The 25,914-nt window shown below is 39.3% G+C and overlaps 2 protein-coding genes across 4 annotated transcripts in view; one reads left to right on the plus strand and one right to left on the minus strand.

Moving 5' to 3' along the window:
* The window catches only part of FAM210A (family with sequence similarity 210 member A), a 34,427-nt gene extending 24,110 nt beyond the window's left edge, over nucleotides 1–10,317 (minus strand). Inside the window, exons 1-3 of one of the 2 annotated variants that reach the window (XM_063450472.1) lie at nucleotides 10,185–10,317; nucleotides 5,878–6,315; nucleotides 1,179–1,290 (exon numbers count right to left, since the gene is read on the minus strand). In XM_063450472.1, the coding sequence (XP_063306542.1) occupies nucleotides 1,179–1,290; nucleotides 5,878–6,302 (537 nt within the window). In that variant the 5' untranslated portion in view covers nucleotides 6,303–6,315; nucleotides 10,185–10,317. Of the gene's footprint in view, nucleotides 1–1,178; nucleotides 1,291–5,877; nucleotides 6,316–10,050 lie in introns of both variants that reach the window. The other variant, XM_063450471.1, reaches the window with a different exon arrangement.
* The window catches only part of RNMT (RNA guanine-7 methyltransferase), a 542,662-nt gene that overhangs the window by 481,947 nt on the left and 34,801 nt on the right, over nucleotides 1–25,914 (plus strand). Inside the window, exons 1-6 of one of the 2 annotated variants that reach the window (XM_063451605.1) lie at nucleotides 10,407–10,844; nucleotides 12,321–12,558; nucleotides 14,902–15,037; nucleotides 16,448–16,573; nucleotides 19,664–19,776; nucleotides 21,521–21,702. In XM_063451605.1, the coding sequence (XP_063307675.1) occupies nucleotides 12,379–12,558; nucleotides 14,902–15,037; nucleotides 16,448–16,573; nucleotides 19,664–19,776; nucleotides 21,521–21,702 (737 nt within the window). In that variant the 5' untranslated portion in view covers nucleotides 10,407–10,844; nucleotides 12,321–12,378. Of the gene's footprint in view, nucleotides 1–10,406; nucleotides 10,845–12,320; nucleotides 12,559–14,901; nucleotides 15,038–16,447; nucleotides 16,574–19,663; nucleotides 19,777–21,520; nucleotides 21,703–25,914 lie in introns of those variants that run through there. The other variant, XM_063451606.1, reaches the window with a different exon arrangement.

Below are 25,914 nucleotides of genomic sequence, written 5' to 3' on the forward strand. Positions count from 1 at the left end.
ACACACACTGCATCCACAACACACACACACACTGCATCCACAACACACACACACACTGCATCCACAACACACACACTGCATCCACTACACACACACACTGCATCCACTACACACACACACACTGCATCCACAACACACACACTGCATCCACTACACACACACACTGCATCCACTACACACACACACACACTGCATCCACTACACACACACACACACACACACTGCATCCACTACACACACACACTGCATCCACTACACACACACACACACACACACACACACTGCATCCACTACACACACACTGCATCCACTACACACACTAGACAAACACACACTCCATCCACTACACACACACACACACACACACACACACACTGCATCCACTACACACACACTGCATCCACAACACACACACACTGCATCCACTACACACACACACTGCATCCACTACACACACACTGCATCCACAACACACACACACACTGCATCCACAACACACACACACACACTCACTGCATCCACAACACACACACACACTGCATCCACTACACACACACACTGCATCCACTACACACACACACTGCATCCACTACACACACACACACACTGCATCCACTACACACACACACACACACACACACACACTGCATCCACTACACACACACACTGCATCCACTACACACACACACACACACACACTGCATCCACTACACACACACTGCATCCACTACACACACACTGCATCCACTACACACACACTACACAAACACACACAGCTCCCCTGTCTAAACACACTGCATCCACTACAAGTGGCATGTATATTTTGTGCATTTACCTTTAGAAATTGTTTTTATTTTCCAAAATGATAAATGTACAGAATATCGGCAAATTAGATTGGCTATCTGCCTGAAAGTTCACAGAATATCGGTATCGGCTCTAAAAAAAATCAATATCGGTCGATCCCTACCTGTAATGTAAACACATTTTTCTCTGAAAAGACAGTGTTTACTGCAAAAAGCCACACAATATGCTGTAATTGTTCAGGTGACTCTAGTTTCTATTTAAATCATTTGAAAAGCTTATACAAAATTTTTGAAAGGAGGCCAGTTATTAGTATAATACACCAACTTAAAAAAAGAATAAAAACAAATCAACATTCTAAAAGTATTATTATTTACCTTGTACAAGGCGTAAGCTGTAAGTGCATTCCCTCCTTGAGAATTCTTCAGAATGTTTATGACGACATCAGGGAGGCCAATGAGTTCCAGAAAAGGAACCACGTTAACTCCTCTTAAAGATAGAAAAGAAAAGAAAGAAAAATATTTATTATATTTACATTCTTCCATTACATTCACAATAATACATTATAATGTATAATAATGTAACAAAAGTGAACTCTCCCCCTCTAAATGAATAAAAAATAGTCAAGACCAAAATGGCGTTTTAACAGATTATATACTATTCATAACTATCTCACTATATGGTGCTGCAGAATGTGTTGGCTATTTTTAAATAGCCAAAATACATTTAGAATTGTATAGTTTATAGAAACAAGTAGAGATAGAGTGCCCTCTGCTGTAAGCATTTATCACATCAGTGTGTGTTTCAATCATGTGTTGCGGACATAAAAAAAAAACAACAAACCAAAACACACCAATATAAGAAAAGTGAATGTCGTTACAAATTACTGTGAAACACAACAGCGTTCATTTTACAAATTGATTGGATATTACCATACTATATAGCAGGTTAATACACATACACAGTATCTTAGTATCCAGTAACAAATTGTTATCCTTTACAGTGACAAGCTTTCTGAACTACTCTCAAGGCAAACAGTGAATTTTCAGCTTGAAAAAGCTTGTCACTGTAAAACATTGTCACTACCTGATGCTGAAATATTCTGAAAATAATCTCTGGGTTATTATTTAAAGTGAGAATTGCTGGTGAATTAGAGTTCAAAATTTAAGTGACACTATAGCTCAATGAAGTGGTCTGGGTGCCAGGTCCCCCAGGTTTTAACCCTTCAGATGTAAACATAGCAGTTTCAGAAAAACTGCTATGTTTACATAGCAGGGTTAATCCAGTCTCTAGTGGCTGTCTTCCTGAGACAGGGTGGGGGCCCTAAATGAGAATGGGGGGCCTATGGTCCTCCCCCCGGCCCCCACCCCTGAGCGGTGGATGGGGGCCATAAATAACAATAGGGGGGGACCTATTGTCCTCCTCCCTGGCCCCCACCCCTACCTATCCCCCTCATCCTAAAAATAGTGAGGGGGGAATAAAAGAATAAGTGCCTGTAAAAAATAAAATAAAACTTACCAAATTTTTTCTAAATCTTTTTTCAGCCTCAAAAAAGACCAAATAAAAAATACCCGATGAACTAGTTAAAAAAAAAAAAAAAAAAAAAAAAAAAAACAGAGCGCAAAAATCAAAAAAGTCAGACGAAAAAAAAAAAAAAAACCCAGACGCTAAAATATGAATTCATCTTCTCCCGGCGAGGGCACGGCGCAGACTGGCTTATAAAGCCTTCCCACGCCCTACAGTTTGACTTAGAACACCCTGATTGGTTGGCTTGGAATTCAACCAATCTTTCAATGTAGGGTAATAACTGCTTGATTCAAGGATAAATCTGACTGCCATTCTGGGATCAAGAAGGAATTTCTTGTCCTAGCTTGTTGCAAAATTGTGCTTCAAACTGGGGTTTTTTTTTTGCCTTTTGGATCAACAGCAAAAAACAAATGTGAGGAAGGCTGAACTTGATGGACGCAAGTCTCTTTTCAGCTATTTAACTATGTAACCAGAGTGCTAGTCATTTTATACAGCGTGGGAATTATTGTTATTTATGGCCCCCACCCGCCGTTTTTTTTTTTTTTTACAACAATGTGCAGCCACAGACTGCTCACTGTTTAATAGACATGCCCTTACTCGCGGAATAGCGAGTAGGGTCAGAATTTACTAATACTAAGTAATCTTTACTTAGTATTTGTAAATTTGGCTCAAAGACCAATTTAAGTCTTTCAGCCTTTTGGTAGATAGCTCCCTAATACCGTGGGAATAGGAACAGAGTTTCATTAATTCGAATGAAATTCCGATCCGAACAAAGTCCCGAATTGCGCCCTAACAGGAATGGAGAAACTGTTCTCATTCTGTTAGGACGCAATTCGGTAGTTTTGCCGGCAGTGTTTGAACCCTCACCCTTGCAGATGCTAAAAAGAGGCAATTCTGATGATTTTACCAACGGGGCGGGGCCAGTGTCGGCGGACCCGCGCGGCGCTGGAAATAAGGTGAGTTTTAATTGCTTTTAGGGGGCAAGCCATCTAAATGGTAGGTTTAGCACTATAGTGTCAGGAATACATGTCTGTGTTCCCGTCTCTATAGTGTTCCTTTAAGCCCAAAATAGCCAAGTTGAAAACAGAATGGACTTAGAGATTTGTTTTTGGAATAGATGTTGAAATTCAGTTTGAATTACTAGCAAACCACACATTAGTGAATAACCATTTTGGTTACTTGGCATCTGCATTAATTGACTAGTATTGCCACTTAGCAAGTATACTAGAAGTGACTGCAAATTCCACTGTGCATCATCACTAGTCACTATATTACTCCCCCAGGTATAACTTTCATCAAAATAATAAAGGGACTCCACTGCCCAAATACAAAATAAATATCACAGTTTATGGATCTTCCATAGACATCATTGTTGTGCTCGCGTGCCTGAGCAAGAGTACAGCACTGCAGCGGACTCCTGGCACATGAAGCGGTAGGAGCACAAGAGGAGCAGAAGCAGCAAGATGATGGCTGCAAATGATAGGTTCAGATAAGTAAAACTCACTATTCCATGCAAGTGGCAAATCACAATTGGGGTTCTTTGCAAAATATGCAAAGACACCTGAAAGTGACAGGCCCTCTTTAAATAGTACTTCCTCATTAGAGGAACAGTCTAAAGCATGGTAGGCCTGCAAACAGAGTCTCACCGCAAGACAGATACGTCTTTGATGACTGTGAAACAACCTGGCTAATATGATTGGTTAATCTGTAATGAAATAGTATTTATCTTTTTTTGTATCATAATTGCATTATATCAAAGAATATATATTAAATGCCTAATTTCTTTATCATCTAGTGCGGAGTGAAGTAATAAAATATCCATTCCGAAAAATAGCCTATTCAGCAACCTGAAGCACATTTAATTTTAAAATCTCAGAACACATAATGCAAGGAGGAACGCCAAGTTTAGATTGACATTTGGTATCAGTAGCTTATGAAAAGGGCAACAATGCCAGCTGGTAGAAGGGTAACTAAAACAAACACTTGCACTATAATATGCACTGATGTTATGTGCTCAGGCTCCCTGTTGTAGTCTGGGTATGGGTAAGCACAGATATATATTTTAAATACAATGCTTTAGTAAGACATCTGGAAACGATAACACTCCCAGACTGTGAAATCCGAGCATTAAAGGAACAAATCCAAGCACCATATCCACTACATTGAGCTTGAAATCCCTTAATAGCTAATAAAGTGAGCTTTAGAGGAATTTTATCAGTTAAATTAAAGAAAACTGAGCTGAATTAAAAAGGGACAGAATTTTTCATGGTCCAAAATTTCCACTTGTCCACTAGCCATAAGTGAGTAGACATCACAATATAGCCATGGACTCCCACTATCTCTGCAGTTTGAAGTAAGCACAGTAACATGTTACAGTAACAGTTGCAAAGCAGATATCTTGGTATCAAGCAGCAGCTTTAAGGATGTGACATAGCTCCATACCCTTAAGCCCACCACTTTTTCTTCTCCCATCCACCAGACAGCCACTGTGACAGTTTTATGTGGGAATTTCGTGCATCAACGTGGTGTGACTACTTGGAACTGCAAGAAGTTGAACATAAAACAGAGCTGTGTGTGTTGCAGTCTTGTCCATTTCAGAGCCAATGCTGCAGGAGGATTAAACCAGTTTTGATGGATAATTGCTCCTAGACAATACAGCTCCTGTCGGTCAAAGCTGAGCTGACTTATCTTGGCTTAGGCCTATGGGCCCCTGTCACCCCACCTTTGAATCCGTGGGGTGCTATTCTGGTCCCACTGTGGAGGCTGCAGTCTCTTCTAGGACACTGGACAAAGTTACTTACTCAGTACCTAGGTTCATACAAATTACCCAAGCTGGAGGCAGCTTTTAGGACAATGCAAGATCAGAATTGTGTAACACTTCACAATTAAGTGAGGAAATGGCTGACCAGATTTCCCCTCATTTATGCAGAATTTTGGGCAAAACTGCACGTGTACACATGACAAATTGAGATCTGACCTACTTTAACTGTCAATGCTGAAACCTTTTGCACAGAATTGACAAGAGTTCCAGGCTGGCTGATGACACTGGTAGAGTTACACCTACAGCAGATAGCCTTAATATCTAAACATAACTAAAACGTTATTTTTTGCATAGAAGTAGTACAGTACAATTCTGATGATCTCAGACAAGGAGATGGGCCAATGGGCCAAACCAAATGCCACACTGGGCAATCAGCATCTTCTCACAGAGATGCATTGAATCAATGCATCCCTATGTGGAAAGTAAAGTGTGCTGAATGTCAGTGCCCCAGTAAGCACCTCTTGTGGTCGTCTGAGGAATGACCACTAGAGGTGTTCCTAGGCGGTTTCTCTGAAAGGCAGTGTTTATAGCAAAAATCCTGCAGGGACTGACTACACTCACCAGAACACCTACCATAAGCTATAGTTGTTATTGTGACTACTACGAGACCCTTGAAGATCTCCTAGACACAATACGAGTAAGAATGTTTTTACAAGAATTGAAATTATACAGGTTAACAAACACTGCACCTTCTTAATTACAACACATCTTTTATCCTAAACACTTACTTCATGGCAGCATAATAAAATGACCCAAACCAAAAACTGGATGTCACTAGATGAACAGGAATCAGAACTTTTCCATGCTGTTTAAAAGTCTTTTTAAATCTGTGAAAAAGCCCAATGGACTTATCCTGCAAGGGATCAGAGTCTATAACCTCTTCAGGTTTAGTAGCACCATAAGGGCTTTTTGTTGTGATATCTTCTTCACTTTGATTTGGACTGGCAGTTGTAGATTTTTTTTCTTGTGGCACATCTTGCCCTGAAGGAGAATGAAGCCATTGCTTATGTTGTCCATGCACCACTAAGATTTGACATCCAAAGCGGAGGGAGGAAGGAGGCCATATTTGTTGTCTACATGATCGAACAGAAGAAGTTAGAAGATATATATTTTTGGCATTTGGTTTCAGAAACAAAGTCCTGAACAACTGCATGCTGATAGTACACCTAGGAGTAAAAACAAACAAGAAAACAAATATAAGTAGGTGCAATGTTATCTATCACCCTAGCTTGAAACAAAGAGCCTGTAAAATTAAACAATGTATAATGAACCACGTGGTATTTATTGTCCACTATCTTATTATACATATATACACATTTTTGATTTTATATGTTTTGAATAAATTAATTTTTATATACTCACTTCTACCTCCTACTTATACTCCTTGGATCCGGTTGTGGGTAGTGTCAGCCTGCCAAATTTGACACACATACCTCTTATACTTAGAGCCAGTTATAAAAAGGCTCTTTAATAGGTGAGCACTGATTACTGTTGTATATTGTGCACCTATGTTTTAAGTTTAATCTGCACCCAGAGTCTTCTCTCTGTTCTGCTCTTTTTTGGGAGATAAACTACTTGGTGGAAAAAGAGGAACACAGTGTGTTTATATAATGCAGTGTGTTTGTGTAGTGTGTTTATATAATGCACACTACACACACACACTCTGCATTATATACACACACTATACAAACACACACACTCTGCATTATATAAACACACTACATTCACTATACACACACAACACAAATACACACACTCTGCATTCCTTATATGCACACACTACACAAACACACACACTTTGCATTTACTATATACAGCATTCACTTTACACACACTGCATTCACTTTACGCACACTACCCACACACTACACAGACACGCTGCTTTCATTATATACACACTAGACAAATACACACTGCATCCACTACACAAACACACACTGCATCCACACCACTCACACTACACAAACACACACTGCATCCGCTACACACACACTGCATCCGCTACACACACACTGCATCCGCTACACACACACTGCATCCGCTACACACACACTGCATCCGCTACACACACACTGCATCCACTACACACACATACACAGCTCCCCTGTCTAAACACACTGCATCCACTACACGTGGCATGTATATTTTGTGCATTTACCTTTAGAAATAGTTTTTTATTTTCCAAAATGGTAAATGTACAGAATATCGGCAAATTATATCGGCTATCGGCCTGAAAGTTCACATAATATCGGTATCGGCTCTAAAAAATCAATATCGGTCGATCCCTACCAGAGATCCGGTTCTACACCAGACCAGTGGAGCGAAACTGCAGCCAGTGCCCATCACCATCTTCATCTGGTTGTAAGTAGGCAATCGAGTATATTATTAGTGACACTAATCTCTAATTAACCTCACATTAAAGGGACACTATAGTCCCCAGAACCACTGCAGCTTAATGAAGTGGTTCCAATGTCTATAGCCTGTCCCTGCAGGCTTTTTAATGTAAACAGTGTGCAGCACTGGCGTTAGTTCATATGGCAGATCATATGGGTGGGGCATTGTGATGTCACATGGGGGGGCGGCAAATTTTTATTTTGCCTAGGGCGGCAAAAATCCTTGCACCGGCCCTGAGTACAGTGGCTGAATACAGACATGGGTTATTTACAGTACTGGGGCCATCACATGTGGTTTGTAAATTTCCACAAAATAAATGGTGTTAAAAATCTATATATATATTTTTTTTTAAATATAACCAGGGGATTTGACAAAGGTTCGTGATACAATGGTTCAATGAAAAGTGTCAAAATTCTCTGAGTTAAATATTGGCATTTTAGAGTTTAAACCCTCTACTGGGTTTATCTCCACCTCTGCCAGCATCATTGTGTCGTCATTAGCCTACTTGTAATTATAGTTCTGGGTTGGCCAATATGAATTCTGTGCATATTGGACATCTGACAACAGCACGCACAGCATGCTGGTGACAGGAGTTTAGTGGTGGTATGGCTCCTGCTCTGTGCCACTGATGTCCTCCAATTCATGCTAACAACAGCTAGGAGTAGTGATTTCAGTGGAGGAGGATCAGGCTAAAGTGAAAACTTTTTCTGGTACAGAGGTCAGTTTATGCTTTATTTTGACCCTGTGTTAAGTAGTTTGTTTGTTAAAATACTGATTTTTGGATGAAGTAACCCGTAAAGCGACACAATAAGACAAAAACAATTTTTGCTTAATTAAGAGAATTTGGTGTAGCGATCATACCCCTCACCTGCCATTTAGGAGTTAAATCACTTTGTTTTTGTAGCCCTAGCCCCACCCCAGGCATGTAGCCTACACAGTCTCACTGCACACTTCATGTAAAGTCTAATGTGTAAACCTCCTTTATTGCACAGTTTGTTTAACTTAGTATTTATTATTCCCTGTTCTGTTATAGCCGTTTAGACCCTGCAGGAGCCTTCTGCTTGTGATTAAACTTTACTTTAGAACTGTGTATTTCCTGCTCTGTAAATTAAAGGATCAATATAGGGCCCTGAACACAAACATGTATTCCTGACCCTATAGCGTTAAAGCCACCATCTAGCCCCCCTGGGACCTTCATGTCTCCATAAATATAGCAATATCTTACTGTATTCAAGCCAGAAGCTGTAGATCTGCATGCTATTTGCCTTAAAAAAACAAGCAGTATGCTGACATCATCAGAAGTGGTAGCCTGATCCAATCACAATGCTTCCCCATAGGATTGGCTGAGACTGACAAGGAGGCAGAGCCAGCATGATTCAAACACAGCCCTGGCCAATCAGCATCTCCTCATAGAGATGAATTGAATCAATTAATCTCTATGAGGAAAGTTCAGTGTCTGTATAGGGAGAGGGAAGAGATACTGAATGTTTGGATGCATTTTAGGCAGCCATGACCCTGTAAGGATCTCTAACAGCTATCTGAAGAGTGGCTAGTGAAGTTGTCACTAGGCTGTAATGTAAACACTGCATTTTCTCTGAAAAGACAGTGTTTACAGCAAAAAGCCTGAAGGTAATGATTCTACACACCAGAACAAATTCAATAATCTGTAGTTGTTCTGGTGCCTGTAGTGTCCCTTTAAAATCACATGTAATATTAAAAAGGTCACGGAGATTTCCATCCCATGCCCATTCCCACAAGTTGCTAGCAACATTTATTGGAGAGAACAAAGTCGAAAAACACTGTGCGTAAAGAAAGAATAAAAAAATTGAAACCTCGTAATAAAATGGTCAAAGGTTCCTCTCTCTTCCATACAAGGCATGGATATGTGAGTCACTCCATGAGTCCTTGCATTTGATTACATCATGAAGTTTGCAGTAAGTATACAAGACACACCAACAGTATTAATTCCAACAGAATACTTAGATTTTGTTAAATCTCATGCATTGTTCTTTTCCAATCCTAAAATGAGTTGCAAATTTGAAAGCATCAATATCAGTTCAGGAAATTACTTGCAGATTTCAATAAAGTTCCATGGGAGATATATAATGCATTTAACCCCTTGATGCAAGGGTGCACCGGAGGGTGGGGGAGAACGGGAGGGGGAGGGCTCCTGGCACCATAACAACTTCCTTTAGATTAAGTTGTTATGGTGCCCACGATTGCCTAAACTTTTAAGCTTACTTGATTCAGAATGGTAGGATCAAACGCTTACCTTCCAGGCAGTTTTGCTCAATAAAATTGTTGCATTGACAAACAGGAATGTGGGTAACAAATAATAAGCTAAAATAAGAAATTACATTACAAAAAACGCTTTAAATATATATTTTTTTTAAACATAAGTGGGTATACGTGTGTAGAGAGTGACATTGCCAGAGGGATGTAAATGGTTTGTAAAGTTAACCCCTGTGGCAATGAGACTGTGTTGGACTGTAGGCATGGGCACGCACCTTGCTTGGCAATGGGGATACAACCCCAGGTGAGTATTTCAGGAGCAGGAAGTGTAATAGCCAGGCATAGGGAGGGCACAGGAGTGAAGCATGGAGCCAGGCCCGCTGAGCATGCTGCCAGACACCACTAGTACCTTGAGGGAGGTGGGTCACCGTGCCCTGTCCATTCGCTGATGACAGGGTGCGCCTGAGCGCAAGGATCAAGAAACTAAGCTACCACCCACTTCAATGTACTGCGGCAACGTCATTGCCCTGCGACAGGCACACTGACCGGGAGCATGACGGGGGATGTAGTTTTATGGATGGATTTACAGTTTCTGCCTTAGGATTTGCGGGAGGCGGACAATGACCATCCCGGGTTCTGCTAATATGATCGAGATGTGTGGGCAATGCAGCATCATCATTAACTCCCACAGAACTGGGTCATTTTGGACCAATAAGAGGACAGAGAAGAGTGCAGCTCGCTCTAGTTTCCGTATCTGTCACTGCCTCGGGGAGGTTTCTCAGCTGAATATCCGCTGACCCCCCCGGCTTGCCGTGACCCCGATACTCTGTACTCGGGGTTATAGCGGATTATTATCCCCTGTAACACGGTGAGTGCAGGTATCCCTCCGCGCCGCTGGGGCGCGCTGTGGTTTCTACATTGTGGAAGATGTTTACTTCCGGGATCTGTGATGCGTTGCGTCGGAAGCACGTGCCCAGCCAGAGGTACACAGTGATTGGAGCGTGCTATTATAGCCCAGCCAGTGTCGGTGTTTCGGAGGAGCTCTGTGCCCGTACTGCCTGTGCCTGCGGTGAGTGTTTATATTGGGGTTATACGCCGTGCTCCCTGATTCCGCAGTGGTTTTGGTCATTGCAGAGGGTGTATGGAGTAGCTCTGTATTGGAGGGGAATGATTCGCACTCCAGCCCTGTGTACCCAGCCGGCAAATCTGTGCGATATGCGCGAAGTCCCGGGCTGTGCTTCCATGCATTCTGTGTCACAATATAAAAAAACAGCCACACGGCTCTTTAAACTGGGGATTTTCGGAGAATTGTCAAAGGAGCTCGAATTGGGAAAATTACAAACATAGGAAACTCTCTGCTGTTTATTAAGCTTAATTATCTGAATTATCTCAGTTTCAATTTCCTTTATTAGTTCTACAGTTTCATGTTTAGGGAACACCACCAACACTGACCGTGATTAACCAATGTATTTACAAAATAATGGGCAGATCAATTGATCGTGTGGTCATGGGTTACTCCATTTATTTCAGAGACTGAATTCTGGTTACCCACTGCTTTTTTAAAATGCTTGTTAGAAAATATATCCTTCAGGAAGCAATGATGTTAATATATATATACCTTGTGTGTCCATTTGTCTTAGAGCAGGATATAAACGGCCTTCAGCACCCCAGTTGTTGTGGACTGCATCTCCATTGATGCTTTACAAGCACTATGGCTGTAAGTGCATAATGTGAGATGTAGTCTGTCATCTGGAGTACAGAAAGTTGCCTACCTCTGTTGTAGAGTACTTATACTTCAGATAGATATATAGATATATTTAATGTGTGTGCCAAATGCTAATGTATTGTATGTAAGGCAACTTAAAATTGACTTCTTATTATTGGTAATTCTATAGCGCCAACTAATTCCGCAGTGCTTTACAAAAAATGAGACAATTACACAGTGACATAGGAACAATAGGTAGGTTAAGGCCCTGCTAAAACGAGCATACATCTACGCTAGAGACTTTCATTAAAACCTCAGTTTCTCATGTGTAGTTTTTTCTACTCAAATACTGAAATGTAAATGTGTGAGAGCTACACGCACTAAAGGTGAACTAGTAGGGTTATTCACGAAATACAAATTTAAGTTAAAGTTTTAGGTTCAAATATCTGAAATGTAGTTTTCCCTTTTTTTTTTTTTTTTTTTTTTTTTTTTTTAGTTCCTTTATTTTTGCCGAAAATGTGAAATTCTCATTGAATTGACTTAAAATGCATGCCAATTAAAAAACTGCAAGTTTTAAAACGGCAGTGTCTTACAAAGCCAAAGTCTCGGTCCCTATTACGTCCCTTAAAGGGGTCTAAGCTATATGACAAACTTTATAATTGGTCTTCTGCTTAGGAGCATCATTGAAGCGCAGAGGGAGTTCAGTGCCCTGCTGAATTACCACTCTCAAATCACTAATCAGCAAATGGAATTTGTTCATCAAAGCAATGCAAAATAATTTTCTTTAAGAATTGGTTCCAGGTATATCATTATTTTTTTATTTTTTTTCTCATTTTGCAGAAAGTGGTGATGAAGCATTTCAAATTATAATCCATCAACACACACACAGACTTTAATTATGGATAAGACCGGATCAGTTACAGAAAGTCCGCAGCAGACACACCTAGAATCAAATAATGGAGGTAATGGCCTTCAAATCTCTGAAAGTGAAACATCAAGCAAACCTCCAGTTAATGGTGGAAACTTGCCACTGAAGAGGACATGTGATGATGGTTTAGACTATCCAACGAAAAGACTGGTATGTACTTAATGTATTGTATACTGATGTTTAAAATCTTCTTCCTGCTTTTAAGAATTCCTTAAAATACACATATACTTGTGCTGCCAAGTGTTTTTTATTATTCTTATTTATTATTATTATTATTATTAGTATTGTCTTCATTTTAGGTGTAAGCATACAAGCACATAAATTATGGTTAGTACAAAGTTCGCAAAAGGCGTCAAAGTTTACATTTTGTTTGCGATACTCAACAATGTTTAACAAAAATAAGATACAAGGAAGTCAAAATGTAAAATCTCTTCATTCTAAATAAAAAAAAAACCTAAGTGTCTTTGTAAACGGAATGAGTGCAGCATAAAGACTGTTTGGGGTTATATGTTCGGTGCTTAAGGTATATTCTCGTTCTTCTCAGGTGATGCACTAAACTTATGTTCACACCTCAAGCAGTAGGAAGTTGGTTATATTGTAATGATCAAGTGCTTGTACCCTTAATAACTGTAAAGTACGATCTGATGATCAGATTTTTTAAAGGGAAACTATAGTGCCAGGAAAACAAAGTTGTCCCTTCTTTTTAAAGGCCATCTTAACTTCATTTATGTAGATAGGTTAGTTTAATCAATTGGGTCTCAAAAATCTTAGGAAACTTCTATTTAAAATAAAAAAATCTAAAATTCCTATAGATGAGTGGTTCGGGTTGATAATATAAATATCTATCTAATCTATCTATCTCTGTGGATGGCTAAACATATTCTTCCCTTGAACAATTTGAGAAGTTACTTTTTGACCGTTTCGCTTTTTAACTCTTTAGTGACCAGACCGTTTTTCAATTTTCTTACCATTATGGACCAGGGCTCTCTTTACATTTCTGCAGTGTATGTGTTTAGCTGTAATTTTCCTCTTACTTATTTACTGTGCCCACACATATTATATACTGTTTTTCTCACCATTAAATTTTACTATAAAATTTTTTTTTTATAAAATATGATGAAAACATTTTAAAAACACACTTTTTCGAACTTTGCCCCCCCCCCCCCCAAATCTGTTGCGCATCTACAACCACCCAAAAACACCTGTGCTAAATAGTTTATAAATTTAGTCCTGAGTTTAGTATTTGCCCAATGTTAACATGTTCTTAGCATTTTTTTTGGAAAGTTATAGAGCTATAAGCATATTGCTAGTCCAAACCATTTTTTTTTTTTTATATTAATGTAAGTTACATTGTAACACTGATATCTGTCAGGAATCCTTGAATAACCCTTCACAGGTATAATATTAAAATATATATGTGTATGTGTATATATGTGTATATGTGTATATGTGTATATGTGTATATGTGTGTATATATGTATATGTGTGTGTATATATTTTTATAAGACAACCTAAGGTATTAAACTTGGGGTATTTTGACTCTTTTCGTGCTCTTTTTATGCAACCATTTTACCACCAACCTATGCCAAAAAAAAAAAAATTGATTTTTTTTGCACATAGCAATTTAAGAATACATGTACTGAGAACTTTAAGGGTTACTGCCAAAGAACACCCCCATATGTGTTCAGCAACATCTCCTGAGTACCGTGATACCACTTATGCATAGGTTTGTTTGGGGGTGCAATGCCAAACTTCTGACTTGTTTTTCAAATTTCACATATCTTCTTTGCCTATCTTTTTTTGGGGGGGGCTTTTTAGATATCCCAATTTATTTTCTTGCCATTAACGTGTGTGTGTGTGTGTGTGTGTATATATATATATATATATATATATATGTGTGTGTATATATGTATATATTTGAAAAGTTGACACCCCACTGTATTGTATATCAAGTGTTTTGACACGCCAAGGTATTGTATATGGCGTTTATATATGGACAGGAAAACCTGGCTTGATAGAGTGGAAAGTTTGGTTTGAGTAGGAACTAAAAGCAGGGACAGAGTCCCAAGGGGTGTGCTTTGGTGATTGACTCTGTCCCTGCTTCTCACTGGGTCTGGTATGCTTGTTGTATTTTTTTTTTCTATATGTACTTATATTTGTGGGATTGTAGTGTATTGGTATCTCCTTTAACTACCTATTGCACGAATACTTTGCTATTTATACATTACGCATTTGGCGTTTAAATATACATCCAGAATTGTACTGGCTGTTACTTTATATCTTGGATTTTCATGCAATGAGATATTCCAGTATCGTGTACCCACTGAATAAAGACGTTTTTGTGTATAAACATTTATGGTTGTGCTCCTTAATCAATTTGTAGATGTTTAGACATGTATCATTATTCTAATGTGATTTTAAAGCAACTGCCTTTTTAGTACTTCTTATATCCTGTATTTTAATTTATATTTGTATTCTAATTCTCAAAAACAGCGTACGCAGGAAGGCCACAGCTCAAAAGTAGCAGCACATTACAATGAACTTAAAGAGTGTGGATTACAAGTACGGAATGAGTCTCGCATTGTCCATCTTAGGAACTTCAATAATTGGATGAAAAGTGCTCTTATTGGTATGTAATTAGTTCCTTTATTGTATTTTCACCAGCAAATTACATGATTAGAGTTTGTAAAAGCTATGCTAAAACTTTGCTTTGTTATCTAGCACTGTGTGAGAAGCATGGGTGTTACTGAAGGCACCTATGTATGATGCTCATGACTACATTGTATAATGCTGCAAAATGTATAGGGTTTCTTTAAATTATAGTTCTATCAGAGGATTGCAGCTAAGGAGGTGAGCAGTTTCTGAGTTTGAATGTTTTTACTTTATTTTTAGCATCATATAACCATGCGCATTTTTTTTTTTTTTTGCATTTTCTCTTAACAATTCGTTTATTTGCAAGTTATGTTTTGGTCTTTGTTAATTATGTTTAATTTTTATCATCTAAAGGTAATAGGTGGGTTCTATGATTCACCTGTTTGCACCTAATTACTTTATGCTTGAGGGCGGCCTTAAAAGGACACTATAGTTACCTAGACAACATCAGTTGAATGAAGTGGTCTGGGTGCCAGGTCCACCAGGTTTTAACCCTTCAGATGTAAACATAGCAGTTTCAGAGAAACTGCTATGTTTACATTGCAGGGTTAATCCAGCATCTAGTGGCTGTCTTCCTGACAGCTACTAGAGGTGCTTCTGCGACGCTGGATGCGAAAATCTCATTCAGCGTGCAGAACGTCCATAGGAAAGCATGCACATTCATCTCCACTCTGGAGCTGACGTCGGCAGGGGAGGAGAGGTTACCTGCGCTGGATTAAGGTAAGTGGCTGAAGGGGGAAACTGGGTGTGGGGAACCTAAGGGTTCTATAGTGTCAGGAAAACAAGTGTGTTTTCCTAACACTATAGTGATCCTTTAACAATAACAAATGTGGAGTAGGGAGGTATTATTGATTTTTTTTTTTTTTTTTTTTTTTTTTTATATGGTCTATGGACTTTCTATAAATTGGCAAACTATGTTTTAATTCTCATAGCCAACAGTCGTGAGTGCCAGGACTTTATTTTTTTATTTTTTTTATTTTTTTTGTAAGCACTGTAAATACTTTTATGCAAATTTATATAGCTTAATTTCTGCATTTTAATGAACATGCACTGATTTCATTTATAAGGGTGCCTGTATATCATGGTGAAGAAAAAAAAAAAAAGTCCCCAGGGACATATCTATTAATTTTGGTATTTTATGCTTTAATAAAATTGCTAAGCAAAATGGGTGGGTTATATGCTTTGTTTAGATATGTTGTTTTTGTTTATCTAGTATAGATGCATTTTTATTGACATACATGAGTTTTTTTTTTGCACTGTATGTGATATCAACAAAAGAAACATAAAAATAAATAAATTCTAAGCACTATGCTATGGGTGTATACCATTTAGGGAATGGGATTTTGAAATTGCTGAATTGCCCTAAATTAATGCTCTGTTTCTTTAGGTGAGTTCCTAGATAGAGTGCGGCAGAAAAAGAAGGGAAGAATCGCTGTTCTAGATCTTGGCTGTGGAAAGGGAGGAGACTTGCTAAAATGGAAGAAGGGTAGAATTAGTAAACTCGTATGTACAGGTATGCATCAAATCTTACATGTGCACTTGCCTTTGTCCTCCAGTCTCTGGTGTGTGTGTGTGTGTGTTTGCGTGTGTTTTTTTTTTTTTTTTTTTTTTTATGTCTTTCTATGTTTTCCCTTGTAGGGTTTGGTGGAGCTTCCACTGCCACGCCTCTCATTCCCCATCAGTGGAATCCGCTTACAGTATGCGCAATAAATGCAAATAATTTGATTGAATAATGAGATCAGGAAGGATTCCCAACAGTAGTCTAGTTGGGGTGCCCAGTGATTGTCTTATACGAAAGATTAAAATTTAATATAATTTAAAATTTGTATGTAAAAAGAGGAATTTGGAATGTGGGAAACCTGTCACAAAGTTGTGAAAGAGTCAATGAGGGATAAAAACTGCTCAAAGAGTTAGGGTGGGCATACTATTGTGAAAAGAGTTGGGGTGGGCATACCAATAAGAACGCTTTAGAAAATCACAGTGAGAAGGCGCTGGATGTCCATCGGAAAGCATTGAGTAATGCTTTCCTATGGGCGGTTTGAATGCACGTACAGCTCTTGCCGCGCATTTGGTGCTGACGTCGGCAGGAGGAGGAGAGTTCTCCTGTGCAGAGTGAGCCCGGCCCTGGAGAAAGGAAAGTGACTGAAGGGGTTTTAACCCTTTCAGCCCAGCGGGAGGGTGGCCACGAGGGTGGGGTGGACCTAATAACCCTATAGTGCCCTGTAATGAGTTTGTTTTCCTGGCACTTTAGTGGTCCTTTAAGCCTGATTTTATGTGGCACTGTTGTTGAATACAGTGGCAGATGGGTTCAATGAAAAACAAGTTTATCTGAAGTTACGAGGGTATGTTCCTTGGTTAAATGTGACTAAGAATATTTAACCCCTTAAGACCGCAGGACGTACTATGCCGTCCTTATTTTGGTGGCTCTAAAAGCCGCAGGACGGCATAGTACGTCCTGCGATCTTATGTACTTACCCGGTCGCCGGCGATCCCACGCCGGCGATCGCGGTATGGGGGACTTACCTGGGAGCCCAGGGAGTCCCCCTGCGTCCTCTTCAGCCGCCCAGGGCCATGTGATCGCGAGGTCCTTGCGAGGACCCCGCGATCACATGGACGGCATAGCCGTCCAAGGCATTGCCAGCAGGGGGAGTGCCTGTAATGACAGGTACTCCCCCTGCTGTCTGAAAAAAATAAAAAAATTTTTTAAAACAGTGTAAAAATAAATTATATATACTTAGATCATATATATATTATATATATGATCTAAGTGTGTATATATATATACACACATATACACACATACACATAAATATGCATACACTGTCTACGTGTATTTTAATATTAATATATACATAATTATATATATATATTAATATCAAAATACACGTACAATGATATTGATTAAATATATATATAATTTTCATTATATATATATTTATATATAATAAAAAATAAATAAATATATAAATACGTTAAAAAAATAAATAAAAAAAATAATAAAAAAAATAGATAAATATATAAACATGCGTAATTTCGTTCTAACTGTATTTTAAAATTAATATATATATTGATATCAAAATACATGTAGAACGAAATAATATATATATATATCTATATACATAAGTATATATCACTATGTATATACCTATATATAAATAAAAATAATTAAAAAAAATTATATATATATATATAATAATTCTACGCATATATTTATGTAATAATTTTACATAATTAGGTCATTTTATTAATTACAATTTGCAGGACCTGCCTGCCAACCCAGGCCAAAAGTTCAGGGAATTACATTGTCTAGCACTATATTTAACTCTGTAACTTTCCAAGACACCATGAAACCTGTACATGGGGGGTACTGTTTTATTCGGATGATTTCACTGAACACAAATATTAGTGTTTCAAAACAGTAAAATATATTACAACGACTATATCGTCAGTGACAGTGACATTTTTTTGCATTTTTCACACACAAATGGCACTTACACTGACGATATAATTGTTGTGATACGTTTTACTGTTTTGAAACACTAATATTTGTGATCAGCGAAGTCTCCTGAGTATAACAGTACCCCTCATGTACAGGTTTTATGGTGTTTTCAAAAGTTACAGAGTCAAATATAAGGTTTGCGTTTCATTTTTTTCACATTAAAATTCGCCAGGTTGCCTTTGAGACCGTATGGTAGCCCAGGAATGAAAATTATCCCCATGATGGCATACCATTTGCAATAGTAGACAACCCAGGGTATTGCAAATAGGGTATGTTCAGTTTTTTTAGTAGCCACTTAGTCACAAACACTGGCCAAAATTTGCGTTCAAATTAGTTTTTTGCATTTTCAAATATTAACACTAACTTTGGCCAGTGTTTGTGACCAAGTGGCTACTAAAAAAGACTGGACATACTCAATTTGCAATACCTTAGGTTGTCTACTTTTGCAAATGGTATGCCATCATGGGGGTAATTCTTATTTCTGGGCTACCATATGGTCTCAAAGGCAACGTAACCAATCTGGCGAATTTCAAGGAAATAAAAATGAAATATGTAACACGCTATATTTGACCCTGTAACTTCCCAAAACACCATAAAACCTGTACATAGGGGGTACTGTTTTACACGCGAGACATCGCTGAATACAAATATGTGTATTGTATTGCAGTAAAAGCAAACAGTATTATGACATTCACAGTTAGAATGTCACGTAGAACTAAAAAAAATAAAAAAAATCTTATTTTCTCCCATTTTTTTAAATATTTTTTTCATATTAAATTATGTTCCATACCTAAATATTTGATGTTAAACGAAAGCCCCGTTTCCCCTGAATAAAATGATATATAATAATGGGGGGTGCATTTAATATGAAAGAGGTGAATTATGGTTGGACAGACATATAGCGCAAATGCCAGGTTTTGTTTACGTTTTTTTGGATCACAACTTGTACATTTGGCTGCGGTCTTAAGGGGTTAATATTTTAACTTGAAAACATTATATGTTTATGTTCTTGAAGTGGCATCCTTAAATGATTTCCTACCATATAAAATGACTTCATCAGGTTTAAATTGTCTAACAGTATTTTTGTGTTGATTCATTTCATAGATATAGCGGATGTCTCTGTGACTCAGTGCAGACAGCGTTACTCGGATATGAAAACACGGTGCCGCAATGAGGATGTTTTTAGTGCAGAGTTTATCACTGCAGATTCTACAAAGGTATTTTTATTAAAAAGTTTAATGGTCAGTGTACTGAGACACAACTGCTTCTTTTAATTGAACATGTATAAATCACCTGTAGTAATTCCCTAAATTTAGGGTAACAGAAATGCTACTACTGGTTTTCCATGTCCTAACAAATTGCAACTCAATCAGTAAGATTGGGCTCTTTTCTTTAAAGGGACACTATAGGCACCAAGACCACTTCATCTCATTAAAGTGGTCTGGTGCAGACACCCTGTCCCCTTAACTTTCTGAGAAACTGCAATAATTACCTTGCAGGGTAAGGACTGCCTTTATTGGCTGTCAATCAAACAGCCATTAAAGACACTTCCTGGTGGTTAGGCGACTTTTTTTGGTCGCCTCACGCTGGACGTCCTCAGGCTTTGCATGAGGATATCCAGCATCAGTCAATAACAGATAGAAAAACATTCCAGCAATGCTTTCCAATGGGGGGAGGGTCTAATGCACTTGACATCAGGGTGAGCACCGACCCAGCGCAGAGGGACATCAGAGCTAAAATTGGGTAAGTACAATAAGGGTTAATTAAGGAGTGAGTGGTCGGATGTGTAAAGGAACTATAGCAGCTTTGTATTCATAGCACTATAGTATCCCTTCAAATTATTTAGTAATAAGTTGACAGCTGTCTTGCATATGGAGTTTTCAATTAAAGGCATAACCACTACATCGCACTGTGCTGTTGGCTGCGTTTGTCTCTACAAAGACACTCTGCTTCTCTTGCTGGAGATGAACAGATGTGGCATGGGAGTTTGGTAGCACACGTGAGCTTCCAACCCATGCTGAAATAACATCTTGTCTATCTGGCATGGCACCATACATACTACAGAGGCCTCTTTTTAGTGTCCCTTTAAATATTTTTTTACATCTTTGTGTTTTAGAAAGTGGAGTTTTCTTTATGATCTGCATTTTTTTTTTCACTCCAGAAACTGTAAAACACAGCTTAAGAGCGCACACCCCTTTCTCGTTCTGTGCAGGGGTCTGTAAAAACAAACCAAAAAAAACAGTAATTCAGATATATGTATGCAGCAAAATGAAAATATAGAATCTATCTCAATTTGGTAAAATTGGCTGTGTATATTTCTAGATCAGTTGCTGCTGGTGCCCAGGACTCGATGGAAGCACTTGGCATAGAAACGGCTCGATAAACAATGTTAGCTTGCAAGGGGTTAGATTATGATTTTAATAGACAGGGCCTGTCTTTTATTTGTGGAGAGGATCTTTTGCCATTCCCTGATGCAGACTGATAAAATTTTTATTTACATTTTTTTTTACTGCCTGCATATTAAGAAAAAAATTGAGTAAAAATTTTCATTTTATTTTTGGTCGTATAATTGACCTCCTAAGGCATTTCTAAATTTCAGTACTTTGAGCAACCTAAATACCAGTGGAATGTCAATGATTAGTATTCTGGTACTGGATGCAGAAATGCTTGTGTTATGAGGTTATTTGACATTGAGCTTTATGCAGTATTATGCAAATTTTTCTGAAGTGTGTTCCTTTCAAAACCGACTGTTCTCACCATTTTCTAATAGCTTTATCTGTTATTTTTGTGAACAAACATAAGGCATTAAATATCCAATTTGCACATTTTTATTTTACTGTTTGATGTATATTGTATGGATATGATTGTGCAAATTTACATTATTTACGCAAATGGAAGACACCCTTAGGTCCCCTAAAGATACCCCATGACTTTGTATTGTGATAATGTCTTTATTTTCAGGAGCGTTTGTCTGAAAAATACAGTGATCCAGAGATCACCTTTGACATCTGCAGCTGTCAGTTTGTTTACCATTACTCGTTTGAGACACACGAGCAAGCTGACCTGATGCTGAGAAATGCCTGTGAAAGGCTTTGCCCTGGAGGATATTTCATTGGCACAACTCCAGATGGCTTTGAGCTAGTGTAAGTATTCTTTATCCTGTTGGTTTAATTAGATTGACTGTCCTTGGAACACAGCTAAGGTTTTTCTGTCTGTTTGGGGAAATATCTTTGTTCTAACGCTGCATTAACAAACATTGAGGTGCTGAAAAATTGACACAATAGTCATCCAGACCAGTTCATCTCAATTAAGTGATCTGGGTGCAATTTACCTCTTTTCTTTTTTTGTTTTTAAAAGAAACCGCAATGTTTACGTTACAAGGTTAAGTCCTCCTCTAGTGGTTGTCAGTATGACCGCTCCATGGGCACCTTGAGCAAACCTTCTGAGGGTAAGTTGATTCCTAATTAAAGAAGAGAGAAAAGAAACCGTAAGAAGAGTGATAAGACCCTTCCACGGAGACTACACACCAGTGGGACACTCCAGGGTTGTCCTAGGGCATAACCCAACTAGAAACAAAAATAGCACCTAATCACCAAAGTGAAAAGATACATCCTGAAAATATAGACCATGCATGTCAAACTCAAAGGCTAGCACTGGCCAAATAAGGTTTCAAGTTTATGTGGGCTGCAAAAAAAACAACAAAACCTAAATTTTCATAGAAACGTAGGTTTTTGAAAAGTACCCAATTTAAAAAAATCCCCCTCTTCTAAGCCCAAGTTCCCGCTCTCTATACTAAATCCCAGCCCCCCCCCACTACTAAGCCCCGGCCCCTGTTTAAAACAAACATTAGCTAACAGGCAGACTCCACTCACATTGCCGCTGCCAGTATGTGACTCCGGAGTCCAGCCTCTGGTATACCCCCAATGGCACACTCTGCACCCTGTGCCAAAGCAGATCCTCCTGCCACTCTTGAAAAAAAAAAACCCTTTGAAGGTGGAGCATGTTGACGTCAAGTCTGAATGTGACGTGGCGTTGCGTGTCTCAGTGCACCTCCAGGCCCTCCACTGTCCAGCCACGGCCACCGCAAGAATGACACTCTCGCTCGCTCGCTCGCTCACTCTCTTGCACGCTCGCTCAAATCATTTTATTTATTGTTCCCTACCTTTGGGAGCTTTTGTGGGGATCTTCTCTCTGGAGGTTCCCCTTACTGCTCCTCACTGCTCCCTCATGCGCGCTGTTTAGTGATGCCGGGCCGGAATGATGTCATATTCCGGCATCACTACAGAGGGCACAATGGAGCAGTGAGGAGCAGGAAGACTGAGCTCCCTCGCTGCCGCCAGTGTCTTCTCCTCCCAGCTGGCTAAATTTTAGCAGAGTAGGCATCTGCAATGTTGGGAGAGCAACTCTGCCTTTAACATGTCAAACTCGGGGCTCACTTTTAATTAAGTAAATCAAAGTGTAAAACAGAAATGGGTAAAACTTGGGGGTGGGGGACAAATATCAAACCATAATCACATCTTGTGCAATTATATACAAGAATATGACAAGTGGAGTGGCATGTAAAGTGTAGGAAAAATAGCTGTATATGATAAGAGAATGAAACGTCACACAGTACTACTAGTTGCCTCCGATATTATTCATGGTAGTTTTCCTTAGAATTGAATATTCATTATATCTAGTATGTGATAGATCCCTACTGACCTGTATGGGGATTATGCACCAATGTTAGATTGACTCTCTACACTGGCTTCAGATCTTCCAGTCCATATTTAGTTTTTCCTCTCGTATAGTGGCATTACTGACAAGTGGGATGTAACTTCTGTTATGAACAAGAAACTCCCCCTTATTTTGAATATACATACTATGCCCTGCCTGCTGCCCATATAACCCCTGTACCTCAGAGGAGACACCAGTTCTTCTTGTCCTGGCAACGGGACGGACAGCACACGGTTAGCACACACTGCTGATCAGGGAGGTGTGTGCCCGATCGCTCCCTAGGTGGGATCTGAGCGGCAAACATACTTCCGTAAAGTTGCGTTACGTAATGTGATCGAAAGCCATCTTATGTGGCCTCTTTTTTGGGAAGTCCCGGGCGGACCTCCCATCTTCAATCCTCACGCATACGCAAAACGGTGGTATCGGTATTTTGGTGCCAAATTCAAATTCTTTGGCCATAAATGCTGTGCAGAACCTATGTGACCCCAAGGGTGGGTGCCAGTACAGATTCTCCGTGTCACCAGCCCTCCTACACGGTTGTGAGGTGTTTGAGGTGATAATATAAATTAAAGCTCCCATGCTTGCAGAATCTTAGTATTTCTTTTTACAGAACTTTCCAGTCCTGCTTCTCCGGGTAAAGCTGAAAAAGAAAAGATGTCAACTACTATCCCAAAAAAGGCCACAAGCAAATCAAAGCACTTATGTTGCTTGGAATGTGCAGTACCTGTAACCAATGTGCGATGGAATTACTGGAGAAATCCAAGCAAAACCTTCGAGTCTTTTAAGGATACCGTTAAAAAAGACAGCGGGCCTGTTGCTATTCAAGGAAAACAAAGAAACGTAGGAAAGAGAGATCTTCATCCCTGTCTGCGCTCTCATCAGGGGAATGCTCATCGTCTTCCCCTTTGGAGGTTTCCAGTCTGGCTTCAAGTGTGGAGCAAGGATTTCCAGAAGAACAAACAAAGTTTAGAAGTATCTGCAGTTCTTGAGAAAACTGAACCTACCAAGGGTAAGGTAAAAGGCTTTCCTATGCACTCTAGGATTATGGATCTCCTACAAATAGAGTGGAAGAATCCTGAAAGATGCACTTTTATTTCTAAGCACTTCAAACTGAAGAAAAATGGGAAGACCTTCCTAAAGTCGATATTCAGATAGCACAGCTATCTAAGAAAACCACAATACCTATTGGTGAGGTTTCTGGGTTAAAGGATCCCATGGACAAGCGGGCTGAAAGTTCTAGCAGAATAATATTCCAGGCCGCTGTCTACCAATGCAGAGCCGGAATAGCGGATTCAGCAGTGCTTAAAGCCCAGAGTATGTGGCTTCAAGCCCTTGAAGAATCTCTCATGGGAAAATCTGATAATGACCCGGCACAGCTATTGTTCCTCCTGAAACTGAGTTTCTTTCAGATGCCTCTGATGAGATGCTACGATTATCTGCCAGAATCATGGGTTGTCCTCGGTGGCTAGAATAGCCTTATGGCTTAGAACTTGAACTGCAGATTCAGCTTCTAAATCTGCTTTATGTGAACTGCCCTTTGAGAGAAACAAGCTATTTGGTACCCCTCTGAAAGACATTAGGCTGTCTGAAACCAAGAAAGCATTACCTCAAAATTCGAGACCTCAGAACTATGAGGTATCAGTTCAGAGGACAACGTTCTTTTCGCTATCAGGGGAGATTTAGAAAATTTTACAATCAGGCCAGTGACACCAGCAGACGCCAAAAGTGTGGGAGGTCGTCTTCGGTTCTTCTCTCACATATGTAAGGATTCAACTTCAAATTATTGGATTCTAAAAACGTTTGCAGAAGGATACAGAATCCAAATTTTCTATGATGCCAAAACCATCTTTTCTGCTTTCAAAGTACCCATCACAAAAGAAATCAGAGGCACTCCTAGCAGAATCCCTAATCCTTTTACGCAAGGATGTTATAGAGAAAGTACACAAAAACGTGGAAATTCAAGGGGTTTACTTGCGCCTGTTCTTGGTTCAAAAACCAGACAGATTCTTACGGCCTATTCTAGACCAAGGATGTCAACACATGCATACCGTATCAAAGATTCCGTATGGAAAATATCTGGTCAGTAACTCACATCCTACAGAAGGGAGAATTCATGTCAAAGTTGGATCTGAAGGGCTACCTTCATTTGCCGGTGTTGGTGTTTTCTCGGAAGTTCCTAAGATTTGCACTTTTAATGGGAAGACAGAAGATTCTTTATTTTCAGTTTAAGGCACTTTTATTCAGCCTTTGATCAGCCCCTCACATCTTTACAAAGATCGTGGATCCTATAGCGGCAACCTTACGCTTGAGGTATTTCAATAGTTCCCTACCTGGACGATTGGTTCTTAAAAGCAGAATCCGAGCATCTCCTCAGGTTACACCTCAAGATCACAATAAAGGTTTTGGAAGATCATGGTTGTCTGATAAACTTCTTCAGAGAGATGAAGGCAGTATGGAATGCCCTAAAATATTTCAGTCCAGTTAACGCCAATCAGGCTTTAAGGATCCAGTCAGACAACGCCACCACAGTGGCTTACTTAAACCATCTAGGGGGCACAAACGTGAAACCCTTCAGGACCTGTGCTACCTTATCATGTCTTGGGCCCAACCCATATCAGAGGGTCTCTGAACATTATCGC

This window comes from Pelobates fuscus, chromosome 4 (genome assembly GCF_036172605.1).
Source record: "Pelobates fuscus isolate aPelFus1 chromosome 4, aPelFus1.pri, whole genome shotgun sequence".
In the NCBI taxonomy this organism is placed as follows: Eukaryota; Metazoa; Chordata; class Amphibia; order Anura; family Pelobatidae; genus Pelobates; species Pelobates fuscus.